Genomic DNA, 20,911 nt, shown 5'->3' on the forward strand with positions numbered 1-20,911 from the left:
ATTGGTTGATTTTGAAAATTTATTAACAAGTAACAAAGGGACATACCGCCTTTTTTTTCTAAAAATTAAATATTATGATGAATATAAGGCACACTAAAACCACCTGCTAAAAAGGGCAGCTGGCAGAAGAGCAAGGAAAACCATTGGGCTCGCCAGGATACTGGTGGCCGCACCCTGATCAGCCAGCCTCATGTTCACCGTTGTCGGTTGCAGCTTACAGTCATTTGGAACGGATTGCTGCCGGGTGTATTCGATGACGATCGTTTCCCGTCCTGCATCTGTTGAAGAAAAATGTAGATGAATGAAAAATTAATGAATTGATGATATTCGAATCTAATACCCATTAGAATAAAAAATTGTAGGTACAAAAATTCTGATGAAGCCATTTTTTCAAATTCAAAATTTTTGAATAGTGTGTTCCTTCTAGAGTTCACCAGGTGTCACTACTACTCGGCTGAGTTTGAGATTGAATTAGCAGTGACATCTTGTGGATAGTAGAAGCAACTCTCAATTATGAACAAAGATTCCGTGGCCCTCAATAGTCCTATTTACCGCTGGTAGTGTTTGTGATATTATGCTGGTTGTTTCACCAACACTTTTCAGTTTTGGGACAATCAACCTCAAAAACGACCATGTGTGTCGACCGGCTGTTCGTTTTTTTTGTACCGAGAGTTTTTAAGGTTAACTGTCCCGTCTCATCTGTACACGCTCAGCTAGTGTGCGTACTAAATGTCAAAACCAACTCTATTATGAACAAAGATTCCGTGGCCCTTTGTAAATGCTGCTTTTCAAAATTCGTAGAGCAATTGAAATATCAAAAATTCTTCGAATTACAAAACTTTGGAAATGTCAACGATTTTTCAAGAAGCCATGACAACAACTTCGAGTGAAAATGAATTTATCATTCCATCAATAACTAAACAACGTGACGGTGTGTTACGATGAAATTTGAACCAATGTCCAATGGGATCTGCTAAATACATAAGACAATCTTATTCCAAAGATGACATCCATGAATTGAGAATACTACTGGTAAATTCAAATTTCTTATTTAAAATTCCTATAAATTACTTTGTACGATTTTTTTTTAGCTAATGTAAAGCCTAAATTTTGATTTTAAAAACGATATCCAAGTAAGGATCAGTATTCAGTTTTTTTTATTATAATTTTTCTCTAATTCTGTAGTTTTGTCTCAAAATTTTGTGGCGGTTTTCTGTGATGCCTTTTTTTCCTCTTCATGTAAAAGTCATGCAAATCACTAACAAATTGATCCATCTTTGTAATTTGCCATGAAAAAATCATTTAACATCTCTAATGTCATGATTTTAACAAGAAATAATAAATTCCAGGTCATTTGTGACACCAAAATTTATTATTAAAAAAAAAACTGTGAATTCTGTGGAAATTTTCGAAAATCTGTGATCTATGACAGTCGTCACATCGAAAACACATTTTTTGCGAATTTCTTCATCTCTCTTCCTTTTTTTCTATTTTTATAGGAATTTAACCCATTAAGGTCATTCTTTCTTGTTCCTTGACTGTGAGAGTTACACAAACCCTTTTTTGGCATATTAAGTCTTTTTTATTTTTCTAATTTTTTGACGCCTTTTTTCATCTTTTCTAGTTCTTTAGCTTTTTGCATATTTATTTTATAATTTTTGTATGAATTTTCCATTTTAATTTTATTTTCTTTTTTTAGAAAACTTTCTCTTTGGTTTTTTTTATTTTGAATTTTAATCACCTTCTCTTTTTTCAGTTTTGATTCCATTTCTTCAATTTTTCTATCATTTTAACCTAATTTCTTCCTTTAGTTATTAAATATACCTTTATTAAATATATTACATAATTTTCCATCACTTTGGTTGTTTTCATCTTTTCAACTTATTCATCTTTATTATATATTTTTCTTTCATTGGTTTCTATTTTTTATAATATTTTTTCCATTTTCTTTTTTTTTTAAACGATCATCTCATTTCATAATTTTAATCGCTTTCATTTGTTTCTTTTCATCGATTTTCATTATTTTTAATCTGTTTTTTTTCTTCTTTTTTTCAAAAACTTTTCACTGTTGTTTCATTCTTTTCATCTTTTGATTCAATTTTTTTTTTCATTGTTATGCTTTTTTCATCTTTCATCATCATAATTTTTCTTTTTCCCTATTTTTAAAACTTTCTCTTTTTCAATCATTTTTCAACTTTTTATTTACGGACCCGAATGCCAAAAACGATCCAAAATAAATGCAAAAAAATAATTTTTATTTATCTTTTTCTATCTATTCATTATTTTTCGTCTTTTCGGTCTTTTTCAATTTTTTTCATATTTTTTCATCCTTCGCATCGTTGTTTTTTGTTTTTAATTTTTTAAATCTTTTTAAATCTTTTCAAATCTTTTTAAATCTTTTCAAATCTTTTTAAATCTGTTACTTGAATTTATCGACCTCATCGGTGAAAAGTGATGTCTATTTTAGTATGGACATCTCAAGATTATGGAATTTTTGAATTTATTATTCTCTTCATAAAATGTTTTAAAATCTTTTTAAATCATTTTAAATCTTTTTTAATCTTTTTAAATCTTTTTAAATCTTTTTAAATCTTTTTATATCTTTTTAAATCTTTTTAAATCTTTTTAAATCTTTTTAAATCTTCTTAAATCTTTTTAAATCTTTTTAAATCCTTTTAAATCTTTTTAAATCTTTTTAAATCTTTTTAAATCTTTTTAAATCTTTTTTAATCTTTTTAAATATTTTTAAATCTTTTTAAATCTTTTTAAATCTTTTTAAATCTCTTTAAATCTTCTTATATCTTTTTAAATCTTTTAAAATCTTTTTAACTATTTTTAAATTTTTCTAAACCTTTTAAATCTTTTCAAATCCTTAAAAACATTTTAAATCTTTTTAAATCTTTTTAAATCATTTTAAATCTTTACAATACTTTTTAAATCTTTTTCATTCTTTTTACAGCTTATTGAATCTTTTTAAATCTTTTTAAATCTGTTCAAATCTTTTGAATCTTTTTAAATTTTTTTAAATCTTTTTAAATTTTTTTAAATTTTTTTTAATCTTTTTAAATCTTTTTAAATCCTTTTAAATCTTTTTAAATCTTTTCAAATCTTTTTGAATCTTTTTAAATCTTTTTAAATCGTTTTAAATCTTTTTAAATCTTTTTAAATCTTTTAAAATCTTTTTAAGTCTTTTTAAATCTTTTAAAATCTTTTTAAAGCATTTCAAATCTTTTAAAATATTTTAAATTCTTTTGAAACCTTTTTCCATCTTAAAAAATCTTTTTAATACTTTTTAAATCTTTTTATATCTTTTCAAATCTTTTTAAATCTTTTTAAATCTTTTTAAATCTTTTTAAATCTTTTTATATCTTTTTAAATCTTTTTAAATATTTTTAAATCTTTTCAAATCTTTTTGAATCTATTTAAATCTTCTTAAATCTTTTTAAATCCTTTTAAATCTTTTTTAATCTTTTTAAACCTTTTTAAATCTTTTTACATCTTTTTAAATCTCTTTAAATCATTTTAAATCTTTTTAAGTCTTTTTAAATCTTTTTAAACCTTTTTAAATTTTTTTAAATCTTTTTAAATCTTTTTAAATCTTTTTAAATCTTTTTAAATCTTTTTAAATCTTTTTAAATCTTTTTAAATCGTTTTAAATCTTTTCAAATCCTTTTAAACCTTTTAAATCTTTTTAAATCCTTTGAAATCTCTTTAAATCTTTTTAAATCTTTTCATATCTTTTTAAATATTTTTAAATCTTTTAAAATCTTTTTAAATTTTTTAAATCTATATAAATCTTTTTAAATCTTTTTAAAACTTTTTAAATCTTTTTAAACCTTTTTAAATCTTTTAAATTTTTTTTAAATCTTTTTAATTTTTTTTAAATCTTTTTAATTTTTTTAAAAAACTTTTTAAATCTTTTTAAATCTTTTTAAATCTTTTTAATTCTTTTTAAATCTTTTTAAATCTTCTTAAATCTTTTTAATCTTTTTAAGTTTTTATAATTCTTTTTAAATCTTTTTAAATCTTTTTCAATCTTTTTATATCTTTTGAAACCTTTTTTAATCTTTTCAAATCTTTTAAATCTTTTTAAATCTTTTTAAATCTTTTTAAATGTTTTTAAATATTTTTAAATCTTTTTAAATCTTTTCAAACCTTTTCAATTTTTTTGAAATCATTTTCAATCTGTTTAAATCTTTTAAATCATTTTGGATCTTTTCAAATCTTTTATAATTTTTTAACTTTTTCATCTTTTATTATCTTTTATACCAAAAAAAAACCATAAACACTAATTACTGCCGTTCTGCGCAAGAGTGTCCCATGTAACTTTAGGGTTATATTAACTTTTTTGCTAGAAACTGGCTCTTCTAGTGTCACACGAAGCAATTTTGACTACAGCTTTCAGGCTGTCGTAGGAAATGTAGCTTTTTTGACAGATTGCATTGTAAATTTTATCAATATGAAAAACTGAAAATATTGACTGAACTACCATCGCGTTTTTCTCGACTGCATGTTTTTGCAAATAAGACAATCTTGCTTGGAACGGCAGAATAATTCCTCAAAATGCTATTTAAAAACAGCTTTAGAACATCTCTATTCTCTCTTAGCTCCATGAGGCAGTATGGGCGATATTAACTGCTGTTGTAGTGCTTATGGTTACTTTCTTTTTTTTAATAATTTTTTGTTTTTCATCTTTCTTCATCTTTTTTCATCTTTTAGAACTCTTTTTTCATATTTTTTTTATCATTTTTCATCTTGTTTCATCTTTTTGCATAATTTTTCATATTCATTCATATTTTTGCAACTTTTGTCACTTTTTTTAACGTTCACCATTTTTCCATCTTTTTTTCAATCTTTGCTTGAACGTTTTAAAAATCTTTTTAAATATTTTTTAAATCATTTAATTAATATTAAATTTAAGAATAACATTAAATTAAATTACAAAAATTCCAAACTTTTTGAAATATTTTTTCGTCTATTTTATATATTTTAACATTTTGTTTTTTTTTTGTCTTTTTTGTCTTTTTTGTCTTTTTTGTCATTTTTGTCTTTTTTGTCTTTTTTGTCTTTTTTTTTTTTTGTTTTTTTTTGTCTTTTTTGTCTTTTTTGTCTTTTTTGTCTTTTTTGTCTTTTTTGTCTTTTTTGTCTTTTTTGTCTTTTTTGTCTTTCTTGTCTTTTTTGTCTTTTTTGTCTTTTTTGTCTTTTTAGTCTTTTTAGTCTTTTTAGTCTTTTTAGTCTTTTTTGTCTTTTTTGTCTTTTTTGTCTTTTTTGTCTTTTTTGTCTTTTTTGTCTTTTTTGTCTTTTTTGTCTTTTTTGTCTTTTTTGTCTTTTTTGTCTTTTTTGTCTTTTTTGTCTTTTTTGTCTTTTTTGTCTTTTTTGTCTTTTTTGTCTTTTTTGTCTTTTTTGTCTTTTTTGTCTTTTTTGTCTTTTTTGTCTTTTTTGTCTTTTTTGTCTTTTTTGTCTTTTTTGTCTTTTTTGTCTTTTTTGTCTTTTTTGTCTTTTTTGTCTTTTTTGTCTTTTTTGTCTTTTTTGTCTTTTTTGTCTTTTTTGTCTTTTTTGTCTTTTTTGTCTTTTTTGTCTTTTTTGTCTTTTTTGTCTTTTTTGTCTTTTTTGTCTTTTTTGTCTTTTTTGTCTTTTTTGTCTTTTTTGTCTTTTTTGTCTTTTTTGTCTTTTTTGTCTTTTTTGTCTTTTTTGTCTTTTTTGTCTTTTTTGTCTTTTTTGTCTTTTTTGTCTTTTTTGTCTTTTTTGTCTTTTTTGTCTTTTTTGTCTTTTTTGTCTTTTTTGTCTTTTTTGTCTTTTTTGTCTTTTTTGTCTTTTTTGTCTTTTTTGTCTTTTTTGTCTTTTTTGTCTTTTTTGTCTTTTTTGTCTTTTTTGTCTTTTTTGTCTTTTTTGTCTTTTTTGTCTTTTTTGTCTTTTTTGTCTTTTTTGTCTTTTTTGTCTTTTTTGTCTTTTTTGTCTTTTTTGTCTTTTTTGTCTTTTTTGTCTTTTTTGTCTTTTTTGTCTTTTTTGTCTTTTTTGTCTTTTTTGTCTTTTTTGTCTTTTTTGTCTTTTTTGTCTTTTTTGTCTTTTTTGTCTTTTTTGTCTTTTTTGTCTTTTTTGTTTTCTTTGTCTTTCGCTGTGTTCCTTCTTATCATGAACTGAAATTTATGGTTGATTGATCATCGATTGCTCTAAATGGCTTGATTAAAAATACGCCTAATTGTATGTTATGTAAACTAGTTGATAATAAGAAAGCGACTGAAGCTTAATTATCAATTTTTATAGTAACACTAGCTGATCCCGTACGAACTTCGTTTCGCTTTAAATCATTGGTACGTCAAAATGAGTTTAGAAAATGAATTCGAAACATTCTTTCGACAATTTTGGGGAAAAAATTCAACAGTGTTTAAAGTCGCTACTGTTACTATTACTTGAAATTCAAATTAAACGGTTGATTGGCTTTTTATTAAAATTTATAACACTCTCTTCTTCTCGATCGGTTGCAAAATCTAGACATTATGGCAGAAACATGTACTATTTGTTTATGTGCACGACTCTTTGCTTGACCTTCACACTTAAATTGGTATCAATTAACTGCCTCCAACAAAATTATTGCACAAAACACTGAACTTTCAATGAAACTCCCTTTTTCTGTCCCATGGCCCGAAATTCGATAATTGAAACCAATTTTACGTTCCTCAAAACTCCCTTTTGCCGTATTTTCTTTACAATTTATATGTAACGTCAGGAACTCGAAAACAGTGAACAGTGAATAAAGACGCCCTTTTTGTTGACCCTTGACACAGAACATGCTACCTGGAGTCAATTGCTCATAGTTTATAATCCTCATCTGAACATTTTCATCTCAATCCGATGCATGATCACGACAATATCACGAAAACAGTGAGCAACTAACATGGACGGCCTTTTTTTGACCACGATTCAAAACTTGACACGTGAAATCAATTATCTTTTCTGTTAACCTCCCATGTGTCAATTTTCATTACAATTCTATGCTCAATCAAGAGAATATCGTTAAATCAGTGAACAGATAATAATCCCTTTTGCCGACCCCTGAGTCAAGATTTGAAACCTGAAAGCAAAAGAACGTCCCTCAAAACTCCTATGCGGAAATTTTCATCTCAATCCAATGTAGAATAACGTCAAAATCGCAAAAACATTAAAGTTGGGTATGGACGACTCCCTCAGCCAACTTCTGATCCGCAATTCGAAACTTGAAATCGATTGCTGGTCCCTCAAAACACTCATGTACAAATTTTCATCACAATCCGGAGTATAATAACGCCAATATCGCCAAAACATTATCAGTAAATATGGACGACCCCTTTGGCCGACCCCTAACCCTTAATTTGATAACTGTAATAGATTGCTCGTCTCTTAAAACACTCATGTGCAAATTTTCATAACAATCCGATGTTTAATAACGCCAATATCGCAAAAACATTAATCAGTGGATATGGACGACCCCTTTGACCGACCCCTGACCCTAAATTTGATAACTGTAATCGATTGCTCGTCTCTCAAAACACTCATGTGCAAATGTTCATCACAATCCAATGTAAAATAAAGCCAATATCGCAAAAACATTAATCAGTGGATATGGACGACCCCTTTTGCTAACCCTTAACCCTAAATTTGATAACTGTAATCGATTGCTTGTCTCTCAAAACACTCATGTGCAAATGTTCATCACAATCCAATGTAAAATAAAGCCAATATCGCAAAAACATTAATCAGTGGATATGGACGACCCCTTTTGCTGACCCTTAACCCTTAATTTGATAACTGTAATCGATTGCTCGTCTCTCAAAACACTCATGTGCAAATTTTCATCACAATCCGATGTATAATAACGCCAATATCGCAAAAACATTAATCAGTGGATATGGACGACCCCTTTGGCCGACCTCTGACTCTAAATTTGATAACTGTAATCGATTGCTCGTCTCTCAAAACACTCATGTGCAAATTTTTATCAAAATCCGATGTATAATAACGCCAATATCGCAAAAACATTAATCAGTGGATATGGACGACCCCTTTGACCGACCCCTGACCCTAAATTTGATAACTGTAATCGATTGCTCGTCTCTCAAAACACTCATGTGCAAATGTTCATCACAATCCAATGTAAAATAAAGCCAATATCGCAAAAACATTAATCAGTGGATATGGACGACCCCTTTTGCTAACCCTTAACCCTAAATTTGATAACTGTAATCGATTGCTTGTCTCTCAAAACACTCATGTGCAAATTTTCATCACAATCCGACGGAAAATAACGTCAATAACGTGAAAACAATATTTGTCTTGTATGGACGGCCCCCTTCAGAAGGGGTCGTCCAAAAATCTAAAATCATTTTTCATCATTCCTGGTCCTAATGAGCATCCATGCCAATTTTCAGATCTCTAGCTCTTAAGACGGCTGAGTCTATAGAGGACAAACAAACAAACAAACAAACAAACAAACATACAGATAATTGCTTTTTATATATATAGATGTCTTTCTTCAAATTTCAAAACTAAAAGCGTTTAGACAAGCAACAAGTGAAATTTAGTTGAGGAAATCAAATGTATTGCACATGCCATACACAATTCGAAAAAAAAAATTAAAAATAATGAAAAATACATAAAGTTTTGAACTTACGCATACACGTGCAGGGTTGGCTTTCGCTGCCATCGATGATAATCTTCAGGGAACTCGTCGGGGCATCAGGAGTAACAGTAAACATTACATTGAATCCAGTGCCATGTATCGAGAGGGTAAACTTCAAACCCATATAGTGGATTTCCGGAATGAAGAGCTGCGTCGTTCCCGGTGGCAGTCGAGGTTTCAGTGTCATTTTGCCGTCCGCCAAGCGAACTCCGGCATAACCATTGAGAATGGTTTGCAGCAGCCCACTGGCACCGGTTATAAAATTGGATGCTCCGCTTCCCGGCGAAGACCACTCCTGCCAAACGTAAAATGGTGGGTTCATGAATCTTTGGTAGGTTCGCTGAAATTCAGCAGCAGCCCGATCCGGTTCATCCAGGTCCAGCCATCCGATGGTGTACATTGGCCATGTTGTGGCACGCGAATTTACCCCAACTGATCTGCTGTAGAAGTCCAGATCGTTGTGTTTGGTGGTGCTGTTCGAATAAAATTATTAAAAAATGGAATTTTCATTCTAGCTCTGCATAAGAGTATGGCAGTTTTAGAGAAGCATCAAGTACTTCCAGCATCTCTCCAACGAAAAAGCTTAAGTCTGAATACTATCAATTATAAATGTAAATAAATGATTTAATGTTCCATGTTAGAAAATTTAAAGTTGATGAGAAAAAAATCTTTTAGTCACTTGTTGTAGGTTTGAATTTTGTGAAACTTTTCTTCAGCATTTACTTAATGATCCCGCGCCGATCCTCCGGTGCATAGGGCCGTTGTAAAAGACCTCCACTGTTGACGATCCGGAGCCAGCGTCTTCACCTGGTCCCAGTCAAGATTCTCGTCGACAGTTCGGATTTCAGCGGCTAGGCTTCGCCGCCACGAGTTTCTGGGTCTGCCTCTTCTTCGATGACCTTCTGGACTCCAATCTAGCGCCTCTCTGCAAATCTCGTTTTCATCTCTTCGCAGCGTGTGCCCAATCCATCTCCACTTACGTTCCCGAAACTTTTGCTTTTCAAAAATGTGGTTATGGATTTAGAGACTCCTGCATGTTCTAAATATGGATACAAATAGACACATCTGGTTTACTGAAAATATAACAGTAGATTGAGTCGATTTGGGGTCATTTTTGAATTTCGCAAACGCTGGAGTCTAAAAAACTACGTTTAGGCTCAACACTCATCAATAGTTTTTTGCAGAATTTTTAAGTAAAGTTTACATGAGTAAATTTGAATTTTTTGGTTTATATCGGAAAATTGAATATTTTGTACTGAAAAGTCAACATCAATTTTGTTTCTTCTGTGGAACCGAGCCTGCAAATGGTTTTTGTGCTAATTTATAAATTCTCTAAAAGAAATTTTCCGCTGAAAAACCGTAACTTCGTATCTTATTAGGGCATAAAGTTTTTAGCTGTTTAACCGGGATATGTCTTTTGGCACTGAAAAACTATAAATTCAATTGACACCACTGATAGTGCCTCGCGAAGTATTGCATAAAATAGGTTATGCACAACCCCCTGGCAACTTGACAGTTCTGGCGAGTTTCGTGTGCCTGATTCAAAATCGCAGATGTCGCATGTGTACCGCTTGTTTACATACTTTTCGTGCCATGCGTATAGAAAGGGCACATCATCAAATGTGGTGCGAATCAAGCAAATTCATAACTTTCGAATGAATGAAAAAAAGATTCAAGCGAAATTATTATTTTCATTCAATAATCTACCTGTTTTTATATTGTATAAGAACAGTTTTTCCATAAAACGGGAAATGTTCTGATATAATATGAAAATTTTGCCTATCTAGAATTATCATATGTATCGCAGTTAATGAAAATCACTTGATGATTGTTGTTGTAATGTTTTGTTTTACATTCATTGTGTGCGGTTGTCCTCAATAGTTTCGGTGGAAGGGATACTTGTCCCAAACAACAGCCGTATTTCAGTGAATTATTTTGACCAGTCCAGAAGTTTAAAACCTAATAAAGGACACACAGATTTACGTTTGTGTTCGACTTCGACTGAACTTTCGAAAACAGATTCATTTTACATATAACTGAGCAAAAATTTTTAAATTTGAATCGTTTTTCCATTTCTTGAATCAATTGAAATAAAAAATATTTCGATATGTGTCCTTCCGTCATGTTAAGCCGCTTGATTTTCGCTTTGACAGAACCAGAGAACCAGAAAAAACTGGCACACGCGATTTGTATGGGAAACGTCAAGTTGCCAGGGGGTTGGTTATGCAATACCTCGCTAGGCACCCAGCAGTGATGTCCATTGAATTTATTATTTTTCAATATCAAAGACATACCCCCATTCAACACCTAATAACTTTTTTGTCCAATAAAATACTAAGTTACGATCTTCGACAAAGTTGTTCAACGGAAAATTACCTCTAGAGAATTTATAAATTAGCACAAAACCATTAGCATGCTTGGTTCCACAGAATGATGTTGATTTTTCAGTACACAATTTCCAACTTTCCCATACAAACCGAAATGTTCAAATTTACTCATGTAAACGTTAAATTAAAAATACTGCAAAAAATCATGGGTGAATTTTGAGCCAAAACGAAGCTTTCTAGACCCCAGGGTTGGAGAAATTTAAAAATGACCGGGCTTTATACATAGAAGCTACTCCAGCTCGTATATTAGCTTAAAGTTCTTCAATGTGCCTTAGTTTACAGGCGTATATTTTACTTTTAAATATGCCCACAAAAAAAAGTGTGACACAGTATTATCCAGAGAACGGGGAGGCCAGTTCAAAGTTAAAGGCGAACACGAAATTATTGCGGCACACTCAACAGGGCATACATTTTTTACGACTGGCTAAAAATCAACCGATGTGATGTGTATTGTTTATATGCTGTCACGAAGTCGTGTTTTTCGATTCAACGAAAATGGAAGTGCACCAACGCTAGTCGAGAGAACAAATTCTTTCCAAACACCTGAAATTTCCTGACCTGTGGCACCGCCAGTTGGAAAAAATGTTGAACATTCATCATTCAACCTTCTCCAGAGTGTTGAAGTGGTTCCAGGAGCGGTTTACGTTGGACCACGGCGAAGGAACTGGAAGAAAACCGGGACCGGAGAACAAAAAGACGGAGGGAAAGGTGAAGCGGATGATTAAAGCAAATATCTACGTCTTGAGCCGTGATTTGGCTAAAAAGATTGGCATTTCACAGAGCTACGTCCAGAATGCAAAGAATATCACCGTATACAAATTTAATACCAGAGTAGAATTTAAGAACCACTGAAAATCGGCAAAAGCCTGCGCATCCAAATGATGATCATTCGCACGTTGAGCCACCCCAACATTAAGCTATTCGAACGTTGAGCCACCCATTGTCATCGAATGAACTGTCAGAGGAACTTCCGTCGTAACGAAAACGAAAAACAGCCGACTGTGGTTGATACTTTTGTGATACTACGCGGAAATTGACTATTGTTTGCCCGAAGTGCGAAGTGATCAAATCTGTACATCGAGGATATACGCCAATTGAAGGTGATCTAATACGAAGTCGTGTTGACCCTAGTCAAAAGTTTAATTTCCCTTTACAAAAGGCACTTTGAACAAATCCGTCATCGTAAGTTCTACATAGTCGCACGAGGTGACTGACCGAGCTCACCCCACCAAAACAACGAGGTAAAACGATTCATTCACAATCATTGAATTCGTCAAGCTAACATTATTATGTCTTCACCCAAGCTTCGACTAGATCAGCACCCCAAGTCTGCTAGGAAGTAGATCCAGCGACAAAACGATCACGAGCATCACAACAGCGAGAAAGGTAAAACGTAAGTTCACTGTCAATATTAAAGTCATCAAAACTAACGTGACCATCCCTCCAAGGTTCGATTCCATCAGCACGATCAGCACCCCTCATCTCCAGGAAAGGAGATTAAGATTGCAGCCAGGCACACATCTCATTAGCATCACACGATAGCAGTGGACCTTAAAAGAACATCATACACAACGAAAGGTAGCAAAGTGTGTTGAGTTTTGTTGGAACAGATTACTAAAAGTGAATTTTCTAGTTAAGAAATACATCTCAACTGAGGGGCGCACCATCGCTGCGTTCCCGATTAGAAGCACCACTACTTCGTCAAAGCCCTCCTGAGAGGTAGGACGTGATCAATTCAGTCATTTTGATGCTTACTGACAATTTTCTTGCCTGCAGGGCTTTTGTTTAGGTGCAGTTTGGAGGAACAAGAAGAGCATTACGGTCGTGTAGGTACATCCTGTTTGGATAAGCTGTAAGGTGCCATTGGAATTCCAAGGGAAGAGTGTTTGGTCCGAAAACATCTCCCCCTCTAGTGTTTTAGTGATATCAGCATATGCCGACTGTCCAGTCCAGCGTGTGTGTTCGTGCTAGAAGTGGGGTCAGACTCACTTCCACCACAGCTGAGAGCAGATAGCCTTGCAGAAGGCAACCTGGAATAATCCAATTGAAATTGGATCGGTGTGATCGGAAGAATCCAGCTGATGAGGACGTCGCATGTAAACAGAGGCTGTACTAAGGAAGTACTGGCTTAGCGAACTGCTTGTGTGCTAGTGTGACAACGAAGCAGCTGATTTTGAACCATTCGCCAAGCCCTATCGCACATGCAGACCGATCGAGGACTTACGATCAGTGATGCCAACTGTTTTTCAGAAATGTCTGGAAGATTTTCAAAAAATGTCTGGAAAAGTCTCGAAAAGTCTGGATGACGAACTCTTCATAGGTAACCTTATTTTTTTAGTCGTCAGATCGCTGCAGTCCAGGGAATTTCACTCGTTACTTAATAATAACCATACATTCTATACACTATCAATGCCTGCGACTATTTTGGTGATGTCGCGGTACAACGTTTTATGGTATGCTTTACTTCCAGTTTTACTACCATCTTCGTGGCATTCCTCACTCTTCAATTACTGATTCGAATCATTTCCTGCCATATTGCAACAAAAATTTTGAATTTTGATTGTTTTGTCAGAAAATTCATGTCGAAACTCAAAAGTCTGGTAATGCCTGGAAGAAATGACAAAAGTCTGGAAGTCTGGAAACCTAAAAAAATGTCTGACAAAAGTCCAAAAAGTTTGGAAGATCCAGAGAAAATCTGGAAGGTTGACATCACTGCTTACGATAAGGAAGTAGCAGAAGGTAGCAGTGCATGAGTGTGAATATCACATTGAAGTAGCTGATTGCGGAGGAATCCCGGGGCCCCGACGAGTGGCGTATTAAGGAGAAGAAAAGGCATAGATTTAAGAATATTTAGTTTCTAAGTCAAAATTATGTTGGACAAATTTATATTTTACTTTTCGATTCTATGTAAGAATATAAAGAGCATGACTTCAAATATTAATATGAGCTTATCTTAAAATTTAAATTGCACCATTTTCTTGGATTGCAATTTTGAGAGAATTGGGAAGTGTGAAATCCACAACAAAATCATCGTTGTTTCATGAGCTGGTCGTGAAAATCAATCATAGATTGCGTTTTAGTTCAGATATAAGAGGAACCGTTACAAGAAGAGAGCTGGACTACATACATACAAGGTATAGAGCATCCCAAACCGCGATGAGCGGCAACAATTGACTGCTAGAACTCGGGCACGGAAGTTCTACGAGAAGATGCTGACAAAATATGGCTGCTGTGTGATGGACGACGAAACCTATATAAAAGCCGATTTTTAGCAAATTCCGGGGTTGGAGTTTTTCACCGGTAAGAGCAAGTTCGGTGTGGACGACAAATTTAAGAAGAAAAAAGGTTCGCCTCAAAATATCTCGTTTTACAGGCCATTTGCTCTTGCGGACTGAAGAGTGAGCCTTTCGTGGCAAAGGACAAATGGCAAGATCTACAAACCTGAGTGCCTCGAAAGCGCATTTTGTCGTTTTTGCAGCAGCACGACGAAGCTCCGCTTGTTTGGCTGGATTCGGCCTCATGCTACTATTCTTAAAGTGTCCTGGAGTGGTATGAGGCCAATTCTGTCCAGTTTATTCCAAAGGAGATGAACCCGCCAAACTGTCCGAAGCTGCGCCCGGTGGAGCAGTACTGGGCAATAATGAAGCGGGAACTTCGGAAGAGCAAGAAGACAGTCAAAGATGGCAAAGACATTTCAAGAAAATGAAAAAAAAAAATGAGAAACTGGATGACACTGTAAAGACTTCGATGGAGAGCATCAAACGAAAATGCGTTTAATTTTACACTCAAGGTTTCATCTATTGATTTCCTTTTGATTTTTGAATTATTTGTCTTGAAAATTGGCATGACATTTTCGGTGTCACAATAATTTCGTGTTCGCCCTTTAATGATGCAAAATTAAAGACTCAAACTTGATTAGGAGCCAGAGGAATTTTTTAAGTATGTTCCTGAAAAAACTACAAGTCTTAAAAACATCTAATCGCTCAAAATTCACTCTTTATACCGGATGAGCTGGATTCACAACTCGCCAAAAATTTACTACGTGTAGTAGAATCGTTAAAAGAGATTCAAGCCAGATGGCATATTTTTCCTAAATATTTACCTATCCATATCCATTCCGAGTGGAAAATTCAACATGACGGCGTCCGCTTGCCCGACTGGGCTTCCCCTTGAGTAACCCTCGAACTGGGGATGGTAGTCATTCACCGCATCGTAAGGCATCGAAATACTTTTCGCCACTAGGACCAGTTCCTTCCATTCTTCGTTTCGCAGTCCCAGCGAGCTTTGGCACATACATCCGGCGAATTCTCCCAGAAACAGATTGTGCGCCGCAACCATGTTGGTGAAAGCATTGTTGGTCACATTCGAATGGGTCGTATCGGGTCCGGTAACATGTCGGATGTCGTATTTGTCTGAATTACTGTTGTAGTGGACACGATTCTTCCAAAACAGTGCGGTTTGGTAGGCGATTCTACAGACATTAATCTGGAACCAGCTAAGATCGTCCGTTGCGTACAGATACTGCCTTAGAGCAAACGCGACATCCGCCGTGGTGTGATGTTCTAATCTAGCCTCGGTATCTGATTGGGATAGTTCGATGCCGGTGAAGCCACTGGCTCGAGGGAAGCGCCACCCTGAATGGCCCTGTTCAACGGCGTTCTGGCTTAGAACCGTGTTGAAAGTTCTTGTACGATAGAATAAAAGTCTTCTCGCTTCTTCGGGGTTAAATAATAAAATCGTGGGAATGATCCAGAGATCATTGTCGTAGAATATATGACCATTGAAATCATCTCCGCCGATTCCAGACGAGGACAAACCATACATATACCGGATCAAAATGTAGTGACTTTGCCGAGGAGCAATGTTGCTGAATAACTGAAAGGTGCTCGCTTTAATCGCTCGATCAAGTTCATCGTTGCCTTCAACGGTTATTCCGTATTGACTCCAATCTGCTTCCATTTGGGTGAGATGGTGTTGCTCGGGGTTCACTACCGTCAACGAAACCATTTCCATCATAGCAGTGGCACGATCCCTGGCGAATGTCGCGTACAGAAGGATCTCTTGAGATGTTCTATCGCTTGGAACAGTGAGTTTTTGCGGAACATCTGAATGGAACACACATACTTCGCTTCCTTCGTTTTGATGCATGGGTTCTTCTACTTGATTGGTTCTACCGCAGTGCACCCAAAACAGATCTTCACGGTTGGTGAATCTTTCCGGATCACGGAAATTTATATCCCCTGAACCAGCTCCTTGATTGAGCTGAATTTGAATCGAAAGCTCATTCTGGTCTGCCGTTAATTTTTCCAACCGGAATCGATTCACTATCGAATGAGTGAAGTAACGATGAGCGTAGACATCGTGAGTAACGCGAAATCGCCTCCCAGGGTCATTGTAAACGGTCCGGAACCGACCGTATTGCATGTCAAGCTGATAGGCACAGTTCGGCGGATTCAACTGAGGGTTAGCACAATGTTCAAATTGGTAATTGGCGTAATTGGGAATCCGAGCCCGCTTACTCTGAGATCGAAGGCCATTGTAGACTCCATTTAGAAATACACTGTCACCGAATACTTCAAAGCCAAGGTTACCGTTGCTCAAAACTGGACGCTCATTTCGTGCCGGAAACCTTCAAATCACAAAAGATCAAAGTTAATAGTAATTCTATCATATTGGTCATATGTTTATACAAAAATCCAAAACTCATAACTTACGTCGATGACGGCAACCGAAAATTTGAGTCATTTCCGGTCGCGAACGAAATTATCCCGGCCAGCAACGCACATTTTCCTATCGACAACCCACCCATTGAGAAATATTCCACTTCACAGCCTTAACAGTTAACACCTAACACGGCTTACAGCTATCCTCTCACTTGTTTCGCGGCTTTGAATGAAATGAGTGTTTCCTCATTTCGGCTTTGGAAATGCATTTTCGGTTCAATCGCTTTCCCCCGAAAAAAGTGATTAAAATTTTGTTATCAGGTATCGACCGTTATTTGGCGCGCTTGATAAGATATACGGGCCGAGATAAAATGTGATGACTGTAGCTAAGGGTCAGCTGAAATTTCTTGGAACTTGAACACAAAACATATCGTTGCAGTTTGGGTTAAATTTCACACTTGAAAAATGTATCGCAAAAACCACGAATTATTTTTACAAAAACTCTTCAATGTAGGTACATACAATTTTTGGCTAGTGTTTATCTCTAGAATTTTTTTTCAAACAACGCACAGTGGGCTAGGAACCACACTTTTGTGGTCAAAATTGACTGCAGGCCAGAGGGTTGGTTGTAGCTCTCCGGTGTCTGCGACAAAGTTACTCGACTATATTTGCGCTATCTATTGGTGGATTTTGATTGGTTCTCTTTTTCTTCGCAAGGTGGCGCCAAAATCTTATTTTGTACAGAAGCAAGATACAGGCATTCTACAAAGTTGTTTATTATATCTTTTACATTAATTTTGTGGAACATTGTTAAGCTCTACGTTGTTTGTTTCCCTTGTAAAAATAGTAATTTTAAAAAACATGAAAAAATATTTTTTTTAACTAATTTTCGTTTTTAACTATACAATACCTCTAGGTTCCACAGTACTCGATTGAAATAGACTTATGTGAGATATTCTACAGCAGTGGGTTTCGAACTTTTTCGCTCACCGCTCCCCTGGAAACCTAAAAAAATGTCTGACAAAAGTCCAAAAAGTTTGGAAGATCCAGAGAAAATCTGGAAGGTTGACATCACTGCTTACGATAAGGAAGTAGCAGAAGGTAGCAGTGCATGAGTGTGAATATCACATTGAAGTAGCTGATTGCGGAGGAATCCCGGGGCCCCGACGAAGGGCGTATTAAGGAGAAGAAAAGGCATAGATTTAAGAATATTTAGATTCTAAGTCAAAATTATGTTGGACAAATTTATATCTTACTTTTCGATTCTATGTAAGAATATAAAGAGCATGACTTCAAATATTAATATGAGCTTATCTTAAAATTTAAATTGCACCATTTTCTTGGATTGCAATTTTGAGAGAATTGGGAAGTGTGAAATCCACAACAAGATCATCGTTGTTTCATGAGCTGGTCGTGAAAATCAATAATTTTAGAGCTCAAGGCCCCCCTAAGAGAATTTTGGAACAAATTAGCTCCGAAATGCAACAAAAATAGGAAACTCTGAGCCCTTCCATCGCCCCCTTGTAGGCTCTCAACAATCCCCTGGCGGCTATATAGGGATCACTTTGAAAACCACTGTTCTACAAAAAGCTTTTTTTCTGTCATAATCGCAAAAAATAGATAAAAATTAAACATTTTTCAAATGGCAATAACTTGCTTAGTCGCAGTTCGGCGTAGCTCATTTTTCGAGGAGTGACAGTTGTGATTATAATATACTAGCTGACCCGTTGTGCTTTGCTACACCTTCCGGAAATAAATGTAATTTATAAAAATTTATTCAAACTTAGATTTTAGAGAGCATTTTTTTAAATCAAACCTCATCATACTTCAGATTCAACAACTTTGAATGAGAGCTGCAGCTGCAGTTCTGAATTGCAATTCAAAGATGGTATATATTATTTACTGAAACTTGATCTCTAAACTCGTTTTTCAAGATCTGGAATTTGTACTCTGTACCCAAAAAACCTTTTTAAATATGGTCCCTTCTTTGAAAAGCTCTTTATCTTAAATTTACATGGGAGCTTTCCCATCTTTTCCAATTTTGTCCCCCACTGCTTGAAGAAGGTGGGCAAATTTAACCGGCTCGAGACCCAAACAGCACTTATCATGGTAATGAAAAATATATTAAATTAGTTATGTATTAAATACAGTGAAAATTTCTTTTTTTTTTTAAATAAATTTACTACGGCAAAAATATAAATATTTTTGAAAAAAAAAACAATTGCATCACTAAATAATTTCTCAGGGTTTTTTTTATTTCCTCTTTGACAGTCAAATATTCAAATATGTTGGCAAAAACAAATTTCTAAGTTAACATTTGTCCCGTATATTGGGGCAAGTGTCAATGCAAAGCTTTTTTACAGATGCGTCAGAGTAATGGCTTTAAAATGGATTTAATGCGAATTCCTGTTTTTTGTTCTATCAAGTTTCACTGATATATCTGCAGTATTCCTGCAGTATAAATTTATGTTTGTTACTTCACTTTTAACGAATGCTGTTCAAAGGGAATGACCTTCATTTACAAAGACATTTAAGAATTTTCAATATCCGCTTCAGTTTCAACATTCGGAATACCCCTTCTGGTCTTTCCAACATATTGAATAATTTTGAAGATGAATTTCTTCAAAGTTCGACGTTTGCCCTTAGCCCACCGTGTAAGTTGACAGAAGAGAATATTGTTTTTAACACTTTAAGGGTATACTCAAAATTTCTCATAAACATTTTGCATCCAGTTGAATATCAGTTCTAAAGTCTCGCTTTCCAAAACCGAAGCTGATCAAAAGTCTCTTTCATGCAGCCATGTAACACAAAAACACTTTTCATGTTAAGTACGTACTTGAATTGGTATGTAAGCAAAAAGTACGATGGTTTTTTCAGAATTATTTAAAATAAAAAGCTCTTATTTTCATTTCTAAATTCGTTTCAGTTGTGTATTTGGGCCGAAGTAACAATTTCTAGAAGAAAACATAATTTTGAATTTTATTTTAACAGAAAAAGTTGAACGTTTGAACATGTTCTTATGTTCCTTGAATGAAAAGTCGAATGCTGCCTACATTAACACGAACTAAATATGGAAGTATTTTTGCAAATCTTTCAATTGGTTTTGATTCGATTGATAAAATACCAATCCGTGTCACATCTAGGCGTCATTTATTACCACGTGCAATTAAGCAAGAAATAAACACATCTAGGTTGCATATCGCCCCCACGTGCATAAGAAAGCTGAGGTACTTGGTTGAGAAACAGGCGCCTGATTGTTAAATTTTTCCAGCGATCAATGAACAATCAATGCTTCGGTTAATATCCACTTGCGACGACGTTTGCTTGACCATAGAGACGAAAAACAAACCCCTCAAATAAAAGAAAATCTCTAAAAATGGATGCCATGACTTTTGAATTTCAGATTTTGGCAAAAAAAATGTATGTTTTATTCGATCGGCAAAATGTCAATCTGGGTCTCATCTAGGCGTCATTCATAACCATGTGCTGAACAAATGAGCTAGGAATCAAGTAGAAAAAAATCACATCAAGGCTTCATATCGCCACCCCTTGCCATGAAAATATTCTTGGTTGAGAAATACGCGCCAAAATATTCCCACTGATCAGTATGCTATGCCTGGGTTACTATCCTTTTGCGACGTTGGCTCGCGACGCCTCGACCTTGGAGACGGAAAACAAACCGCCCAAAGGAAGAAAAAAATCTCGAGAAAATGGATGTCATGACTTTAATTTGTTTCGAAAAACTACAAATTTTGTATGGAAGCTCCCCCTCTCTTAAGTCGGATGGAGTTTTGACTATTACAGAAACCATCCCCGGCCTCAAAAACCCTCAGATGCCAGTTTTGACGATGATCGGTTCAGTAGTTTCCGAGTCTATAGGGAACAGACAGACAGACAAACATTCATTTTTATATATATAGATGTAAATGCATGTAAAAATGTCAGTGGTACTTCTTGTTAAATGATTTATTCAAATGGGTTAAATTCCAATACAAATTCACACATCAAAAGACCCTTTTTAAAGAGAACATGCGCATTTCTCGTTGAAAAGTTGCATTTTCATCGTTTTGTTATTGTCTAAGTTGACCTTTTTTTTTATTTGTTAAACGAATCGTTAAAATTCTCTACTGTTATTTGTTTCTAAATTGTTTGGCTTGATTTACTTTTTTCGATGATAAGAAGGATGGATCAATATATTTTTTTTA

The 20,911-nt window shown here is 34.2% G+C and overlaps 1 protein-coding gene across 1 annotated transcript; it reads right to left on the reverse strand.

The window, feature by feature from the left end:
- Position 1: 1 nt before the first annotated feature.
- LOC129743768 (protein-glucosylgalactosylhydroxylysine glucosidase-like) lies at positions 2-16,996 on the reverse strand. The gene is made up of 4 exons (XM_055735923.1): positions 16,758-16,996; positions 15,146-16,672; positions 8,648-9,129; positions 2-278 (listed from the first exon to the last, which is right to left on the reverse strand). Exons 1-4 carry the CDS (start codon positions 16,850-16,852, stop codon positions 94-96), a joined length of 2,289 nt encoding a protein of 762 aa, XP_055591898.1. The 5' UTR covers positions 16,853-16,996; the 3' UTR covers positions 2-93.
- Between the last annotated feature and the right edge of the window lie 3,915 nt (positions 16,997-20,911).

The sequence above is a fragment of the Uranotaenia lowii genome, chromosome 2, assembly GCF_029784155.1.
Source record: "Uranotaenia lowii strain MFRU-FL chromosome 2, ASM2978415v1, whole genome shotgun sequence".
Lineage (NCBI taxonomy): Eukaryota > Metazoa > Arthropoda > Insecta > Diptera > Culicidae > Uranotaenia > Uranotaenia lowii.